Source organism: Cupressus sempervirens, chromosome 1 (genome assembly GCF_028749045.1).
Source record: "Cupressus sempervirens isolate cs-2001-9-10 chromosome 1, ASM2874904v1, whole genome shotgun sequence".
Taxonomy (NCBI): domain Eukaryota; kingdom Viridiplantae; phylum Streptophyta; class Pinopsida; order Cupressales; family Cupressaceae; genus Cupressus; species Cupressus sempervirens.
This window is the reverse complement of record NC_143118.1, coordinates 461,192,481-461,210,532: the sequence shown is the minus strand read 5'-3', so window position 1 is coordinate 461,210,532 and position 18,052 is coordinate 461,192,481. Positions and strand designations below refer to the sequence as shown.

General features: G+C 33.7%; 1 protein-coding gene across 1 annotated transcript; it reads right to left on the bottom strand.

The window, feature by feature from the left end:
• Positions 1–4,698: 4,698 nt before the first annotated feature.
• On the bottom strand, positions 4,699–8,102 carry LOC149578298 (O-methyltransferase family protein). Its single transcript, XM_089828125.1, has 3 exons — positions 7,254–8,102; positions 5,383–5,447; positions 4,699–5,287 (listed from the first exon to the last, which is right to left on the bottom strand). The coding sequence occupies exons 1-3, from the start codon at positions 7,975–7,977 to the stop codon at positions 4,985–4,987; spliced, it is 1,092 nt and encodes a 363-aa protein (XP_089684251.1). The 5' UTR covers positions 7,978–8,102; the 3' UTR covers positions 4,699–4,984.
• Between the last annotated feature and the right edge of the window lie 9,950 nt (positions 8,103–18,052).

Genomic DNA, 18,052 nt, shown 5'->3' with positions numbered 1-18,052 from the left:
CATTGGTAAGTTGATAGACAACTAAAAACCCATAATTTTACAGTAAAATCTATATATATATATATATATATATATATATATATATATATATATATATATAATCAAGCTCCATCATTAATGAAATTCTTCATATCTTTTGTACTATTTGATATAATTATTGAAGTACTTACCTCAATCATCTTGTTGATTTTTGAGAAGTCACTAATATAATATTTTGGTTTGGCCCATGATACCGATTTTTTGTAGGGAAAAATAAAGTTAAGTCTCTATTTCTAGTTTTAGAATAATTTTCTAGTTTTTAAGAAAAAAATTGCAACCTAAAATCAAGAAAGGACTGACAAATTATTTGGCAAAAAATTCTAGGAGGAAGAATCCAACACAAAGTCTATCGGCTTAAGGACTCATTTATAGAAGTCCAATGAATTTGAGATCTGTTTATCTATTACAAAGCTAAAGATTTCACTAATAGTACTCTAATGCCCTGTTTGAGGTGTGAATTTTGATACTTTACCCTATTTAAGATCTTTTTATCTCCTACAAAATGAGGGACCATTAATCGTAATCAACTTTTCCATCAATGAGGAAGGGCTATACTCATGGTGAGAGGACATGAGAAAGTTATAAACAAATATATGTTTGCAAGAATTAAATGAGAGGTCATGGCATCTCATTCCTTTAATGGAGAAGAGTTTGAAAATTTTTAAGGAGATTCATTTAATTATATTACTTATCACTCCTCCAATTACTTATCCATAATTAATCTATGCGCAGACAATTTTTAAGCTATGGTCCTCTTAAATGATTCTATTAAACCACAAGTTTATGTTGTGTTTCTATTTTATGATTGGCTATGGCTAATTTTGTCAGTATTATTTTTTATATTTAAGTTAACAAATTTGGAAAAATAATAATGAATAATCCATATATCTAGGAATCATGGGAGATGGGAACATTATAATAGTTCATGTGGCCACCTTATCCCTAACACTCCCCTTGAGGACTTCGATCAGCATGCTGAATTGTCCTAAGCACAACAATTTTTCCTCAATCCAAAAATCTTTCCAAAATCAAACTTTTAGGACATTACAAAATTTCTATTTAATCCCTTCTATAAACATTCCTCTACATTTTAACACATTATCCCAAATTTTAGAACCTACAAGGAGATTGTGAGAAGACAAAAGATTGTAAAAATAAGAATCATGGAAATATTAACTTTCCTAATAATACACCAATTCAAGGACCTATGAGTAAGCCTCCAACCAATGTTGGCTAACATGGATTTATCAAGGTCCAAAAAAATTATTATCCCTAGCCTACCCACGGCTTTTGGTTAACCATATCTCCATTGAAAAGGCTTAATCTATTTTTCTCTTCCATCCCTATACAAAGAAAGTTCCATTGGGTACACTCTAATTTCTCCACCATCCCCCATATATAAATCTTAAAGATAGACATGAAGTAAACTAGAATCCCTTGGAGGGAAGCACTGAGAAGTTGGAGCTTCCTTGTGTTACTTTATATCTTTCTCTTCCAACTAGCTAGTTTCTTATAACTTCTCTCTAAAATCAAATTCCAAACATTAGGAGAAACTTCCTTGATAATTAGTGGAAGACCAAGATAAGTAGTCGGTAGAGTGGTGGACTACCATCCAATAATCCTAGTGATTTTTCTCTGGAGATCTTTTGAAGTATTAAAAAAGAAAAGGTTACTTGTATCATAATTAAATTTCTATCCCAAGGAAATTTTATACTCTTAAAGGAGGGTTGTGCACTCCCTTCTCTCTATCTTGAGGAAGTCCCAAAGATAAATGTATCATCAAAAAATTGGTGTAACACCTTAGGAGGAATGGAGGTAGTTGCTCTAATCTCGTTGATGTTGCCATTTATCACACATTTTTCTATATTTCTACTAAGAACCTCTACTACCATCAAGAAAATATAAGGTAAAAAAGAGGGTTACCCTTTAAGAGACCTTTCTCCAATTTCAAGAACCCCCAAGGGATCTCATTTACCAAGACCAATAAATGTATAGCCTTATGAAATTAGGATAAAATCCCAGTTAGGTAAGGATGTTATAAAGGAAGTTCAAACTGACTTTGTCATAAGCTTTAGAGATGTCCAGCTTTAGTGCCCTTCTTGGAGCTTTACTCATATCCATGGAGTGTAAAATCTCATGAGTAGAAAAAGCAACATCTAGAATTTGACGGCATGGGACAAACCCTTTCTAAGACTAACTAATGAATTTGTCAAGTAATATCTTCAATTTGTTAACCATCACCTTAGAGAAGATTTTATATATAGTATTGCATAAACTTATGTGCATAAAGTCCTGCAAAGTCTTAGGAACAAGGGCAATAAAGGTATTATTTGGAACCCCTAATAATTTTCCATTTGTCACAAAATCATATGCCACCAAAACCACATCATACTTTATCACCTCTGAGAATTCCTCTAAAAGCACTAGGGGGAATCCATCAGGTGTAAGGGCCTTATAGACCCTCATAGAAAAAATCACCACCTTAACTTCCTCTTCTATCACATTGGCCATTAATTACTTATTTTTAGCCTCATCAATAACAATGGGTATCTAGGAGAGAAGGTTCTCCCTAGTCTTATAGGTATCCCCTCTAGCATTCTTAGTATATGCCTAAGTGGAAAAGTTGGCATCATGTTCCCCTTTCCTGTCTTCTTTAGTAAATGTCTCATTATTATTATTGGTAAGAGAATCAATAGTATTCCATATTTTGTGTTTGGAGACAGATTTATAGAAGAAAGAAGTATTTCTATCTACCTTAGTCAACCATAGAATCCTCAACCTCTCCTTCCAATAAATTTCCCTATTTTTGTTGTTAATGGCCTATTTCTTCCTTCATTCATCTTCCTCCTAATGGGTTTCGTTGGAAAGATCTCCATTTGCCATGGTCTGTTGCAATTATTTTCTACATCTCATTTCTTCATTAAAATATCACCAAAAGAAACTTTGCTCCATTCCCTCACTTCTCTTCATATGTTTTCCAATTTCTTAGAGGCTATACATAGTCATCCCCATTATTGGAATATTCCAACATCTAGTTATACAATCTCTAAACCCCATGTGACATAATCTCATAATGGAAAAGCAACGATTCTCACAAAGGTTTCTCAAACCAGTTGAAGAGGATGGGAGCGTGATTCAAGATAGTTTTTGGAAAACCCTTGAGCAGGGTGTTAACTCCCATATCCCATTTAGCAGAGCCTAAGTATCTATCCAACCTGACTTGTATAAGCTATTGCCCCTTCTTATTATTAGACCAAATAAATTTTTCACCACTAAATTCACATCTATCATATCTTTTTTTAGTACTTGCAGAGAGGCATAATACTATTGCAATCAATATTCCATAACAAGTGATTAACAATTTTCATTTCTACCAATCAAAAGAAATTGTTTCTTAATTTTATTATACAATTAATCATTTGTATGGTATAGATGCAAATTTCTTATATTTCTAATTGAAAATAAATAAATTTAGAGCAATGTTATTGACTAAAATATTTGACATCTTATACATGGATTTTCAATAAGCACTGTCTAGCGATAGGGACATTTAAGCAGAACAAATTACATCTTAGATTATGTTTAAGTTAAAAACATTAATCTTTATACTCTTGTTTTTTTTTTTTTTTGTATTTATGACTATTTAGATTAAAAGTTTGAGCTATCATTAGAAATAAATTATATTTTTTAATTAAAAAATGTTATAACTTTACACATTCTTAATAACAATATAGTATATATAGTTTCATTCAACAGATATAATTTTATTTTATTTTTATAGTAAAATGAAATTCACATTATTAGTATATTTTATTTAATAATTACAAACACGGTTTTGATTTTATTATATTTATCAAATAATTGAATTAATTTATGACAAATAATTTTAAATAAAATTAAGATTAACATTTAAATTATTTTTAACTTATATTGCTAATTATTATTACTATTAAAATTATAAAAACTTATAATCAATTAAAATATATTTAATTAAAATTAAGATTATGGTTTAAAATGAAACATTAATAATTAGATTGTTAAAAATTTGTTTTTCTTAATAATTACATGAACATTATAATTCTTAATTATGCAATACAATATAATTTATATTATAATTATAAAAATAACTAAAAATAATATATGAATACTTATATTAAATATAATAAAATTACAATCAAATTTATATATAAAATTATAATTATAATTAATTACATAATGTAAAGTAAGTATTAAGTAGCTATGTGGCACTTATTTCTTATGAATTTAAATAGATCATTCATACTATCATTGTATATAAGAATACAAGGGCATTCTTAAAATGATGGATGATGCCCATTTATTGTTCATTTTTTAGTTATATTGGTTTTTGATTGGTCCATTTGTGCAAAATGTAGTATTATTTTGGTGAGTGGCTATTGGGCGTCTTAGTGGTGGATTTTGGCACCTCACACTTTATGAGCTCAGCTCTGTAAATGTGTGAAAGGCGAAAGATTAGCTTTAAACTCCTCACTCACCTATTTTAAAAAAAATTGGCAAATTTCTATAAACAAATTAAGAACTATATATGTATGACATTAGTCTCAACCTAATCTTCTCACTCCCACATCAATTCGTAATTTATTTGTTGTGAATGATAATAACCCATCTGAATGCATCAAATTCCCCTCACAGCAACTAACAATATGTTTAAAATTTGCACTGTTCGCGTGCGTGCACACATATCGGTGGCATTGTCTAACACCCACGTGATATATATTAGTTTACAGCTTTTGAAATACTATGACAGCATCCATGACAGATGAACCATTTTCATAATGTTCACTCAAATCATAAACCACTTTTAACTTAATAACAAGTGCAAGATTCTCACATCACTGACTCACTTTCAGCTTTTGTATGTACTTTGCCGTCCATCCATTGATATTTCAATAATGACAAGCTTGAACTATTTCTCCAATTCTAAAACAGTGTAAAATGGGTCAAGATAGAAGGCCTCCAGCTTAGAGAAGCCTGCAGAGATACCCAAATTAAGAAACTCCTCCTCAGTCCTTTCCTTGCCTCCTGAGCTGTACATTGCCATTACAAAGATATCCCCTTCAAGCAGAGTTCTTGTTCTCTGGCTATTATCACTCTCCTTGGGCAAAACTGGCTCACATGCAATTACTTTGCCCCCTCTTTCTGGCAGGGCATTATAACAGTTCTGAAGAATTTGAATGCATTTTTCATCACTCCAAGTTGTTAAGATCCACTGCCAAAACATTGAAATTCCAATACATAATCAGGGAGTGAATGTACAAGTGTATGGGAAAGGAGAAAATTGATGATATGGAAAAAATAAGCAACCTTCATGAAAATGGCATCCCCTGAGGGAATGGAAGTGAACATGTCTCCACCCACATTTGTCACACCTGTTCAAAACATAAACAAATCAACAACATAATTATTCAGTGTTTCCTAGTGTTAAAGGTTAATTCCGTGCACAAACTGTAAGTCAGATGTTGCTATTTTTTTCCTTGTACTTCTATAGATGAGTGAAGAGCTTAAGCTTAAGGTTTTGACTTTTGGGTGCAAAATGGTCCTAATGTGTGATTTATGTTTATCACCAATAATTGTTCACTCAAAAAACACCAGTACTGTGGTTAAATGTCTAAGTAGTACTTATGAAGTGTCCCAATAATAATGTACATACAACTCCTTATTGCTTCCAATGCAATTACAGATTTTCCAACAGAAATTAAAAATTTAAAAAACCTAAGCTAGCTAAACATAGTAGGATGGTTTTATGCGAGTTAAAACAGTAAATCTAACTTACTGAGAATGTTTTGCAAACTGGACATTGCCAAGCACTGTTACATGTTTTACTACATTATCATAAACAACTAAACTTATAATTGAAACTTCTTACCTTTAATTTTCCTGAAGTGTCTCAAAAATGGATTTACAAGTGTTTTAGACTCATATTATTGTGCATCAGCCTTGGTTCTGGTAAAGTACCCAGCATGCTAAAAATCATTGCCATGTAGGACTCAAATTTGGATTGTGAAAAAATCAACTAACTTGACATTGTGCAGAAAACTCCTGAACTATTTGCCTTTTAAGTGAGAATAAACTGTCAATTTGTAACCATAGCAATTAAAATAGTTCCATGATGCTTATCAGATTTTCTTGATTGTGTTTCAAAACCATTTACATTGATCAAAGTTTTGTTTTTCTTTTTATGAAATTTTATGTGTGAACGATTTAAAAGTTAAATATCATACATTAAAACTTGATTCTTAAACTAAAAATGTTAAATAATCAAAATTGACTTACTTTTTATAAGTTTAAATTTTCTCAACTAACTGTAAATGAACAGTTTTCTTTCTTTCTCCCCTTATTTTAGACTTAAATTTTTAGGATGACTTTGCTACATACCAGTAAACAACAACGTATGTGTTTGAAAAATTGGACTAAATGGATTCAGATCCTGTCATTAAAAAATTGGACAGGGTCTATATAGCAATTAGGATGTATCAAAGGCTATTAGATTATTTTTAGATCTTGTAAATAGAAATCTCTATATTAGAGTTAGTGAAAGAAACTAAACGAATTAAGAACCCAAATACACAGTCCCATTGATTAGATCTGAAGCTCGAATTATAAGAGAATGATTTGACTAGTGTTTCCTCTGCAAAGTGCAAAGTTTTGAGTGCAACAAATCCCTGCACGTTTCTGGGTTCTTACTATTTTTACTGCACCTCTAATCTGTAATTTAATTAGTTAAAAGGAACAGAGTCAGTGATATTGTGACTATATAATTATCTTTGACCAATTGTAAAATAATTACTTCAATCCAAAATCACTCTTAACTATTTGATCAACACTTAAAACTTCTAAAAATGACTTTTTGTAAGGCCCTCTTTGAGATATCTTAATCTTGTACAAAAACTAAAGATTCTCTAATGGGATGTAAACTTCACCTACCTCCACTGACCCTGTTTGAGATCTCTTTTTCTCTTGCAAAAACTAAAGACTCATTAATGACTTTCAGATCTGTTTATCTATTACAAAGCTAAAGATTCATTCCTAGTAGTCCATTAATGGTGGTCCTTTTCTTTCCAATTCCATGTGGATTCATTAAACTAGAATACTACACTTCACCAATCTGATTCAGCATCATTCTATGAATAAAATTTGTCAGGGGCCCCAAAAACAAGAGGAGAAGAGAAGATTACCTTGATAGGAAGGAGCTCCATCAATAACATGTTGTAGATCAAAATTGATTCCTTTCATATCCACATGTTTCTGTATGATCATATGCAAACAGAAACCAGAGCTGCCTCCCACATCAACAAGAGTGTCAACGCCATCAAAGCCATGATAAGAACTGAGGAGGGTCTTCATGAAAGGAACAGAAACACTTGCCATGGCAGTCCTCATGAGCTCATTGGATTCCCCATCATCACCATAAAACTCATAAGCAGGTTTTCCATGAACTTGTCTGAATGGCTCCTTTGCAGGATCAAGTACAGCTGCATGAAGCATAGGCCAGACTTCAAGCATGGCCTTTTGATGGTGCTGCAACACATATGATCCATATGATAAACCCATCTCATCCTTCACCAGCGTTTTTCCCACCTCAGTTAAGCTATACAATCTCTGAGAAACTCCATTAGAGTAAGCTGAAACAATCTCCTTGAATACATTGTAACTTGCAAGCATTCTCATTATTCTCTGAAGATTCTCAGAGGAGGAAGAAGAGGAAGAGGAAGAGGGGGCTATTTTTGATGATATTTCTGCTGAAGAAAGTGGGGTGTTGAGACCATTCTGCCAAATGATATCAGCAACATTTAGCTGGATGACTGCATTGAGAGCCATGGGCACACTCATCATGTTTGCAAGCTCCATCATCGCCAATCTCCCGTGGCTTTCATGTTCTTCCTCTCCCACTGAACCCATGAGCTTGTTTATTTATGCTATTCACTTCTCCCTCCTCTTTTTGAACTCTATCAATTTGTTTGGCCAAAGGCTTCTATATATTTATTAGTTATCAGAGTAATCTTATCCCAACTTGGGTATATATAATATTATTTTAGTTGTTTGTTACCCCCTCTGCATGTGGATATCTGCAAATTACCTGTAGAGATGTGGAGAGTTGTAAATATCATTCCTTAAAGAATAAGTGTCTCAGTTTTTATTATTTTTGGACCTTTTTAGTTTTTCTAAACTATTTGGATTCATTTTTGTCATATGGTAAGTAAGTCTAAAAGGGTATGGATAGTCTTTAAAAATTCATTTTCATATAGAGACTTTTTAAGTTTGAATTTGTAGCCATCGAATAAGTCTAAAAGGATCTAGTTAGTCTTTATTAAAACAAAAAAATCATTTTCATATAAAAAATTTAAAGTTTGAATCTAAAGATGGCATAATCAAGAAAGGTACCATTTCCTTGTTTAGTTATACTTAACCAATTGAACTAGAACTCTTTGATACAATATGTTCTACCTACTAAAGAACTCATGACATAATCAAGAAAGACCTCATTACCTTTGTTTAGTAGTGCTCAACCAATTGAACTAGAACACTTTGCTACATTGTGAAAGACCTCATTACCTTTGTTTAGTAGTGCTCAACCAATTGAACTAGAACACTTTGCTACATTGTGTCCCACCTATTGACAACTCTTGTGTCGTCTTTTCATTTGACTTGACTACAAGATTTATAATACACTTGATAAACGTTGTGTATCTATTACCTTGGATCAATTGATTGTTGATTTTCCACTCATCAATTTGTATTTAAATGTTATCTTTAAATTTTATTTCAACAAGAGATGAATTGTCAACTTCCTTCATATAGTGATTGCAATGAATTTTGTATCATCTAATTAATTTAAGTTAGTTTATCAAGGAAAAGCTTTATTGTAATATTAACTTACCTTGTCACCCAGAAAACGATTATTATATCAATGTGCTTATATCATTGGAATCATTAATAAAGTTGAAATTTAATGAAATGAATACATGATATTAGAAATGCACTTCACATAAAAGAAATTGAACAATTAATTTTATATTGACTCTTCCGAACATGAACCAATAAAAGAAAAGATAAATGACATTTTTCATAATTAATTGAAATATAAAATATAAGTTATCCAATTTTATTAATTTTGTAGACTCTTTGGGTACTAATAGTAATAACAAAAATTGAATATTGTGGAAATCTAAAAATCAAGGAAAAGGCATGAAAGGGGCATTGACTAACTGTTGCCCCACTTTAGTTTTTTTTAATTATTGGCAAAAATGAGTTCTACATGTTTTAGTTGAAGTCAATTTTCTTCCCATGAATGTTTGAGTCTAAGTCTAGATCCCTGAAGGCTAGGCGGTCTTTATCAAATTTTCCCAAAATGTCATCTCTATTTTCAAAGCTAGGAGGGTTGTTATTTTTGTCTTGTAATTTATCGAGTAGGTATAGTACACAATCTAAGAAATATCATTTTCCACTCATTATAGATGAATCATACTCACCACTTCATTCCTAATGCTCTTAAAAGTTCTATAAAAATCACATGCCTTTACAACACAAGAAATGTAAAAATCTATTGCTATGATTTCAGCATGAATCGGCAGTTGGGTGAAGTAACTTCATGTCACATCAACGGTTGATAAAATAAGATATTGGTAGAAAATCTCATGGTGCCTTCTCCTTGGCGGGTTTTCAACCTATGAAGGTGATTTTATGCATGAACTCAATTGAAGATGCATTTGGCTTGTAGATATTCAAAAGTCATGAATTCCTAAGTAAATTGATGTTTGATTATGAGTTCAGACTCCCAGGCATAATCTAGATTCATTGGCACTCAAGTATGAAGCCTAGGTGGAAAACCTCAGTTTGTCTTCTCTTTGGTGGGTTTTTAACGCATGAAGACAATTTTTCACAAAACAGATATAAGTGAAATGCAAGATGCTAAGTGATATATGAGTGGGTCAATATACCTCAATTAAACATCCTGAACAATCAAAAACACATTTATCATAGATTCAACCAATAAGGAATTGTCAGCGAAAAAATGGATAATGCCTTCTCCTCAGCGGGTTTTCAATCCATGAAGGCAATTTTTTGACTATGCAAAGAAATCAAGTTAACAGAGAAAATTTGGCTCCAAAGTTGAATCTAGTACATGTTAGGATGATACTGGAATGAAATGAACTGTTACAGAAAGAATATGTGATCAGGGTCTCACTCAGTCATCAACGCAGTACTCCAAAAGCTATTCTCTAAAACTAACGAGAAAATAGAAAAGTAAATAATGGGTTAATATAAAGTTATCATTACAACCAACAAAATGGTGAAAAGACTTTTAAGTATCTATTGAACCTTTGCATTTACTTTTAACAAATATTTCCTTAAATTGTCACTCATGTGGCATGAGTTATGAAGTTTAATGGGTGAATTAGGGCCCTTACAAAAAAACACAGATATAGTTGAATAAGTCATTGTGTTATCTTGATTCCTCATTTTTACCAATGCGCATAGCTTTGAAAGCCAGTGATTGTAGAAGTCTATTGTCTTATTCACCTTTGATTCAAAATCCTATTTGTAAGCTATGGCCACTAAGTTCATGGGTTTTGATGGTTTAACTGGGATCAAGTTTCAACTGCAAGACTTCATAAACACATCCCTTCATTTCTATGATATGGCGGATTTCCAAAAGAGGCTAAGAGTCTAACGCATTCACCCTATTACTAAGAAACTATGAGGAAGTAGTCTAGTTGAAGTTTTTGGTTTCCCAATTGCAGTTCAAGCCCCAGAGCTCATTTATGAATGTGTCCACCATTAAAATCTTGAAACAAAGAAAATAGTTCTACTTGATGGTACTGTGTTGATTTTGATTGACAGACAAATGGTGGTAAATTTCCTTCGTGTGCCAAAACAGGAGGAGTTTTCTGACCTAATCGTCAGTGAGGTCATTTCAAAATTCTCGGCAAAGAAGATGATCTAGAGGAAGGAGATCATATGAACATGGTTCTAGAAGCCATGACATGAAAACAGAAAAGTCCCCAAAACCTTGTTTGGGTCTGACGCAGTGCAAGGTAGGAGAATCCCCAAAGGATATGTCCTAGCCCCCAACAAATAACCACACAATAGAAAAAAAAACAATGATTCAAGATCTAATACCAAATCACAACTCTTTATTTATAAAATAACTATTTACATGCAATGTGTCAAGCTATAAGGCCTTCCCATTTATGGCCAAATACAAAGCAATTACAATAATAGTTCTGCAAGATCCCTCAAGATCTAACCCAAGCACTAGCTAGTTTAGATCCACACTCTAGTAGAAACCTTCAAGGAAGATCTCAACTTGTGCTCACAAGCCCACCAAACAATCTCCTTGTTTTCCAAGCTGCACCCACTAGCTCTTCTCACAAACTCGCAACTCCACCACAATCTTGCTATAAACTGCCACACATTCAGCACTCTGTCTACAGACTTAGGAAAACTTGCTCCTCTAATTCCTCCTTCTCTCCAAGCTTCTACTAATAAGAGATCACACCTTGAAGCTTGATTAGAAATGCTCATATGCCTTTCTTGAATAGGCACTTACCACCCAAGATGTTACAAACACAACCAATGTGGGATAAAAGGTAAATGCAACTACCTTACAACAAATATTTAATTTGCACCCAAATACAACTAAGCACCACCATGTGGTCCAAAAAATATTAAATGTATGATTTAAGGAAATGTCCACAAACTTCTAGAAGTCCACCTACACACCTCAATAAATGGAACAACATCCATTTTTGTTTATTTTTCTATTTATGCCACCTATGCACCTCAAAAATAGAAATTCCTTTTTTCTCCTTTTTCCCTTTTTTATTTTTTATTATTATTCCTCTAATTTTTGTCACTTTCTCTCTCCTCTATTTTTTTCCTAATGAAAGATGCTCCTACATCAGGGTCTAACCTCAAACCAAAAATAATCAACATTTTGGTTCTTTTGCATAGATGGAGAGGTGAAACCGAAGCCCTAAATTTTGTTGAACAATACTTCTTTTTAGTTCAAGTTATATGCTCAGATAGACAATATATTGATTGGGCTTAGGACATAAGTGAAATTTTGTCCCATACTCTCCAAGTAGCCAAATTCTATAATTCATTCTATATGTCCTCATTCCTAATATATATGTTGGCTTCCTTGGAATTATGGCTCAATCTCCCATGTTTAGATGATTTCTCGGATGATGTCAAGCCCTACAGATTTTATCCTTGCCTTCAGATGTAGAATAGTTATGCAAAATATGTAAGAGTAAATGATGTGTTTACCATGAGAATTTGTAGGGAATTGCAAAGATTCCTAGAACAAAGATTCTCCCTTGAAGCCATGGCCACCATCAACCAATTTGGTTGTTATTTTATCCAGTTTTCATCTTTTTATTGTGCAGCCTTCAATAGTTTTCCCCTGAACCTGCCAAGATATCTAAGTGACATGATAGTGTTGGTCGAAATCATCCAAAAAGCTCTGCAGGTGAATGTCCTAAGTGAGAGCCTATGAAAGAAAGGGTATGAATTTCCCATGAAAGTCGGAGCATTTAGTTGTGACTCCAAATCTGATGTTAAGAACATTATGAAGATTTTTGAGAAGAAATACAAGTTGGATATGTATGAGGTATTAAGACCTATGTTTGACCCTAATAGGTATGCCAAGGATGTTCTATAGATTGGGACTATGGTGAAACACATCAGCACTATTGAAGACTATAGGGCCAACTATAAAGATGAGTTTGAAAGTTGTAATTGTGTCTTTGCAAGATTAAATATAGATCAAATTAAGCTAGAAAAGATAGATATCAATGTAGAAGGAATTGAAGATGACAGTCAGAACATGTACAATAGAAACTATCTGACCAAGCAAAGAAATACCCCTATAAGTTCTAAGCCAGTCAGAGAGGTCAAAGAATACCTAGACATAATGATGGCTAAAATCTACAAGAGGATCAAGAAGTGGGTTGAGTGGACCACAGCATGACAAAGAAGAAGAAAGGTGCACCCTCTTAGCCCTCCCTAGATATAGTAGCAACATCATCTTTCCCTAGAGGACCTTCAAGCACAATTCCATCCCTTGCTCAAGGACCAACTCAACTAGCTAGTGGAGGCAATCAACCTTTTGATAATAACATCCCATTAGACAAAGCTTGTCAAGATGGTTTAGCACCTGTGATTGGGACAAAGGCAAAAGTTGAAAAGAAGAAGGTAGAAGAACCAAAGGACACTACAGCTCCAGTCGCTCTGCAATCCTAGGGCAGCCCAATCCCATCTACAGGAGTGTTGTTGATCTCCCCTAGTAGTCCTCCATTTAGGTAGTCAACCTTGGCCATGGGGAGAGCAAAAAAATTGAATCCATCGAATCAAATGAAGTAGTAAAAAAGACATATGAAGTGGTGAAGATTAGTGAGGCTCCAAAATTCATATCTCCTATTCCAGGAAATCCTTTCTCCTCATCTTCAAAGGTCTTGAATTTTGTTAGGAGAAAGATGTTTAGTGTGGATACACTAGGAACTGCATCCAAAGTAATCAGTATCGAGTCATGGCTCAAAAATACTTTGGATAGGAAGAGGAAGAGGATAGAAGATGGGTCTTTGAACAAAGAGACTCTATCTTTGGCCATCCACTCTAGGTCATCATTAAGTAAAGTGAAGAAGCCAAAGGCTTTGTCTATCCTCAGTCGAGATTTAAACATGGGACACCTCACTATGGAGATCACCAAGCCCACCAAAGAGGGCAGGATCGAGGATCAAAATACAACCTACTTCAAATTATAGTCTCTGGATCTAGGAGAGGTTAGGCATGACACCAAAGTGGGCTTATGGAAAGCAACTACCAAAGTGATAAAAGAAGAACTTGAAGACCTCAAACTTGCTAAGGTTAGGTTGAAGGCAGAGATCCATGAGCTCAACTACTTCATCAGGCAATTAGTTTCCCCATTAGCAAGTATTTTGGGGATACCATCTACCAGTGATCCCATAGCTATAGATATTCAAGCCATTATCTCTCAGCTATAGGAGGACAAGAATTTTGGACAAACTAGCAGAGGTTGGAGTGAAAAACTCAAGTCTAAAGGACTTGCAATTATAGAACAAGTAGGCAATGCAATGTTGAGGCTTAAGATAGAAAAAGATACCATATTAGCTAATCAAGAAACTTTATCTACCAAAAAGGGAAAAATGTAAAGATTGCATCTCCCTTCTATATATGACCATCCAAATGAAGGCCAAAGAAGTAGTCAAAGCCAAAATTTTACAAAAGGGAAATGAGCCTTTATTTGAATGGCAACAGAGCTTGCAATTCAAAGCTAACATGATCTCCACAATAGAAGAAGGACTGCAGGATATAGAGATAAAATTTAATAAGGAACAAGATAGAGACTACGAGTTGCTAAAAGGCCTACATACCAAATTCCAAACAAGTGGGCAGGGAAAGGGAGTAGTATGAGTCTCTGTTATACAAAAGGCCTTCTCCAACTACTAGGATAAGTTAATAGAGAGATCTCCTAGCCCACATGATAGAGTATTGGATGTCCAACATCTCAACAGATGTATACATGTGGCAAAAGGAGAAGTACAAGAGAGGTTGAACACAATCAAAGACCTAGAAAGAGAACAATCCAAGTGGCTTATTGGATATACCAACATCCACATCAATAGACACGATGAGCTCATTCCAATAATTATTGTTGCCAAGGCCTATAAAGCGAAATTGGAAAAGGGGAAAAAAGTGAAATGGTATTGCTCCCACTCTATTTGTATTCTAATATGAGTTTGTAACTAATAATTGGCTTCTCTCCATTTGTCATTTTTGAGAAGAAGATGAACCAATTCAGTTTCTTTTTGTAACGGTTCATCTTGGAATCCTATATATACTCAATTGAAAATTAATGAAAGGGTCAGCTAAATTTTGGTGTGAAATACTTCAAATTGCAAAGGCAACTTGAATGTGTTTTGTATCTGTTATTTACTATTCCATTGCATATCTTAGTTAGGAATGTCTCTTTGAGTTGAATTAAACTAATGAACAAAAAAAGCTTTGCTCTCCTATTTTAATACAACAAACTGAAGATAATCATAGTATTGTTAGAAGAAAAAAGAGACTTTTTCCAGTGTTGTTTCTTAAGCTAGTTTCCTATGTTTTAGAGTTTAATTCATTTCATTAAGCATCTTTTTCATTTAAATAGATTTTTCTATTGCATCACCAGGTTATTGGGTTCATAAGATGTGTGGATTCACATATTTGGTTAATATTAAGACCTAAATTTCAGCCTGAGTTAGTTCATGTCTAGGCTTAACTTGGTTTTCCTCTCCTATTCTGTAGTCAAGACCAAACCCCATCTTAGAATTAGAAAAAAAAAAATTCATTGCAAATCATAAACTCAAGGGAGTTGTACATATAAATTGAGAGGGAAATTGGTCACTTAGATATAGTTTCCCAACTATTGTAATCAATCATTGTTCAAAGATATTGGGCATTTAAAGAATTAATTAAAAAAGAATAATTTGTTTACCAATAGATTTTGGCGACTCTACTGGGGAGATGAACAGTCGCTAGACTAGAAGAATTATACCATAAGAGAAGATGGTGCTACCTCATTAGAGCATATTTCCCATACTCTTACCTAACCTTGGATTCCAAGATGACAAGGAAGATATTATTTTGTCCCTAAATACATTTGTTTGGAGATAGAGGAGAAACGCATAACACTATAGAAATGTTAGCCAAGTTCTTGAGGAAGAAGAAGCCAGAGTTGAGGCATGAGAAAGGGTTACTCATAGGAGAGAGATCCAAAGAGCACAAAGGTGAGTAGAGCATGAAGCTCAAAGATGATATTAATTTAGTACCCTGGACCAAAGAAGGTTCCTTAGGAGCACCAAAGATCAAGGTGGGTGAGACCCTATAATTTGAAAATCTTACAAAACTTGGATTTCCCATCCTAAAAGCACCTTGATAAAAGGGTGACAAGAAGAGTAGGATAAATCCATCCTCACCCTCCATAAATCAAATCACATTACACACTACTTGTCAGGAATTGACTTTACATGTAGTAGTTGCTCCTCCAATTATCAACTTTCTGCAATACCTTGCTAGGACAATTATGGCTACTCCCTAGGTCATAGCAATTGGTCCATTGTAACTTGCAACATACCATCTAGTTCAATCTATTTCAAGAAATACCTTCCCCAAGTTTTCAAGTGATGGGAAGGTTTCTATTGATGAACACATTAAGGAATTTTTCTTAGCAACCCATATCTTGGGAATGGCACACGAAGATGTAGCTATTAGACTGTTTGTAGAAACTCTAATAGAAATCACAATAGATTTGTTTTATCATTTGGATGATGCCTCAATTATGAATTGGGGTATGATGAGAATGGCCTTCAAAACAAAATTCAAAACCATAGAAGATGAACATGTTCTACTAGCACAATTGATGTCTATCAAAAAATATGCCTCTATAAGTATGAGGGATTTCTTTGCTAACTTTAACAAGATCACTAGTAGAATCCCTACTATTGACAGACCTACTATAGGTAATTTATAAACATTATTCATAAGTGCGATGCCACCAAAAATAAACTATGATTTAAGGATATCTCATCCCACCAATTTGGGAGATGCCTAGAAGAAAGTTATTGAACTAGAAGATGACATAATCTTTGCCAAAAAGTGGAAACAAGAGTTTCAAACTAAGGCAAGTACTAGTAGCACCACTTTGGCTTATGAAAGTTTCAAAAATGATCAAACCAACTAGTTTCCATGAAGAGGAAACTCCCCAAATTCAATAATTCCTACCAACAGAATTTCCAAAATTAACCTAGCAGGAATATCGATGGGAAAACCCTACAACTTACTAACCTGCAATAGAGACTCGCTATAGAAGTTGCACCAAAAAGGGGAATATGTGCATTTTCCATTTAACAATGGATCATGATAATGAAAGTTGTCTGAGATAGCTCATATGATGTAGTTATTGTCCACTAACAAGCTAAATACTACAACTTCTAGTCTTGAGTCAAATTTGTACTCAAATGGAAACTTTGGAAATTTATTTTTAGAGTATGAATTAGACTCAAAAGGGCAAGCCAAATGCTATGCTACTATTGATGAGACCTCATCTACAATGATGACTTGAAGCCAGATGAATAAAAACTAGGTTCTAATCATTCTCCAAGTGGTAATGTTGATTCTCCTCCAAGTACTAGTAATGATGATCAATGAGTCAAGATCCCTTAGTTGGGTAAGGAAAATAATTCTTTTGATTTCATTTGATTTTGTAAAGACTCTAGGATTTAGATTTCTCCTATAAACTACTTAAAGTCCACTCCCTCTAAATTAAAAAGATTGATAGATCATTGCAAGAGAGATAATATAAACATGAATCGTAATGTTGCATCTATAGAAGATGAGCCTTTAACATCTAATCTTTTTGATCAAGGAGAATCCATGGTTTTGGCAACCTTTCCAGGTCAAAAACCTTACCCATTCTATGTGTCCCTATACATAAATGAGTACAAATTAAGCAACTGTATAATCAATTCAGGTGCTTTGGACAATGTGATGTTGTATCCTATGGCTAAGGCTCTAGTTCTTACTCTTACTAAGGTTCATGGTAGGTGTTACTCCATGGATGCCAAACAAGTCTCACTACTTGGGAAAATCAAAGATGCTCAAGTAGCATTGACCACTCATCTAGAAAAGAAGTTACTACTGATTATCCTAGTCATGGACATTCTAGCCAACTATGGTTTACTTTTGAGTAGAAAGTTTTGTAAAGACTTAGGAGGAGAGATAAAACTAGATTGGCCTTAGGTGGCGATTCCCATAGGAAGAAATAAAGTGAAATTGGAACCTGAGGAGAAAGCTAAGTTTATAGTTCTGAAGATAGATGATCCTAAGGCTCAAATCCTTTACCAAGAATTAGAATTATGTAATTACATGTTGTTCACTGAAGATGTCATGAATGAGAAAAATGGTG

What these genes read in the sequence shown, in the direction of transcription:
- LOC149578298 (XM_089828125.1), bottom strand. Translation starts at nt 7,977, where the DNA reads ATGGGTTCAGTGGGAGAGGAAGAACATGAAAGCCACGGGAGATTGGCG. An exon ending in TGGAGCTCCTTCCTATCAAG is followed by an intron (nt 5,448 to 7,253) that starts GTAATCTTCTCT and finishes TGTTTTGAACAG; the next exon opens with GTGTGACAAATGTGGGTGGA. An exon ending in GGGATGCCATTTTCATGAAG is followed by an intron (nt 5,288 to 5,382) that starts GTTGCTTATTTT and finishes ATGTTTTGGCAG; the next exon opens with TGGATCTTAACAACTTGGAG.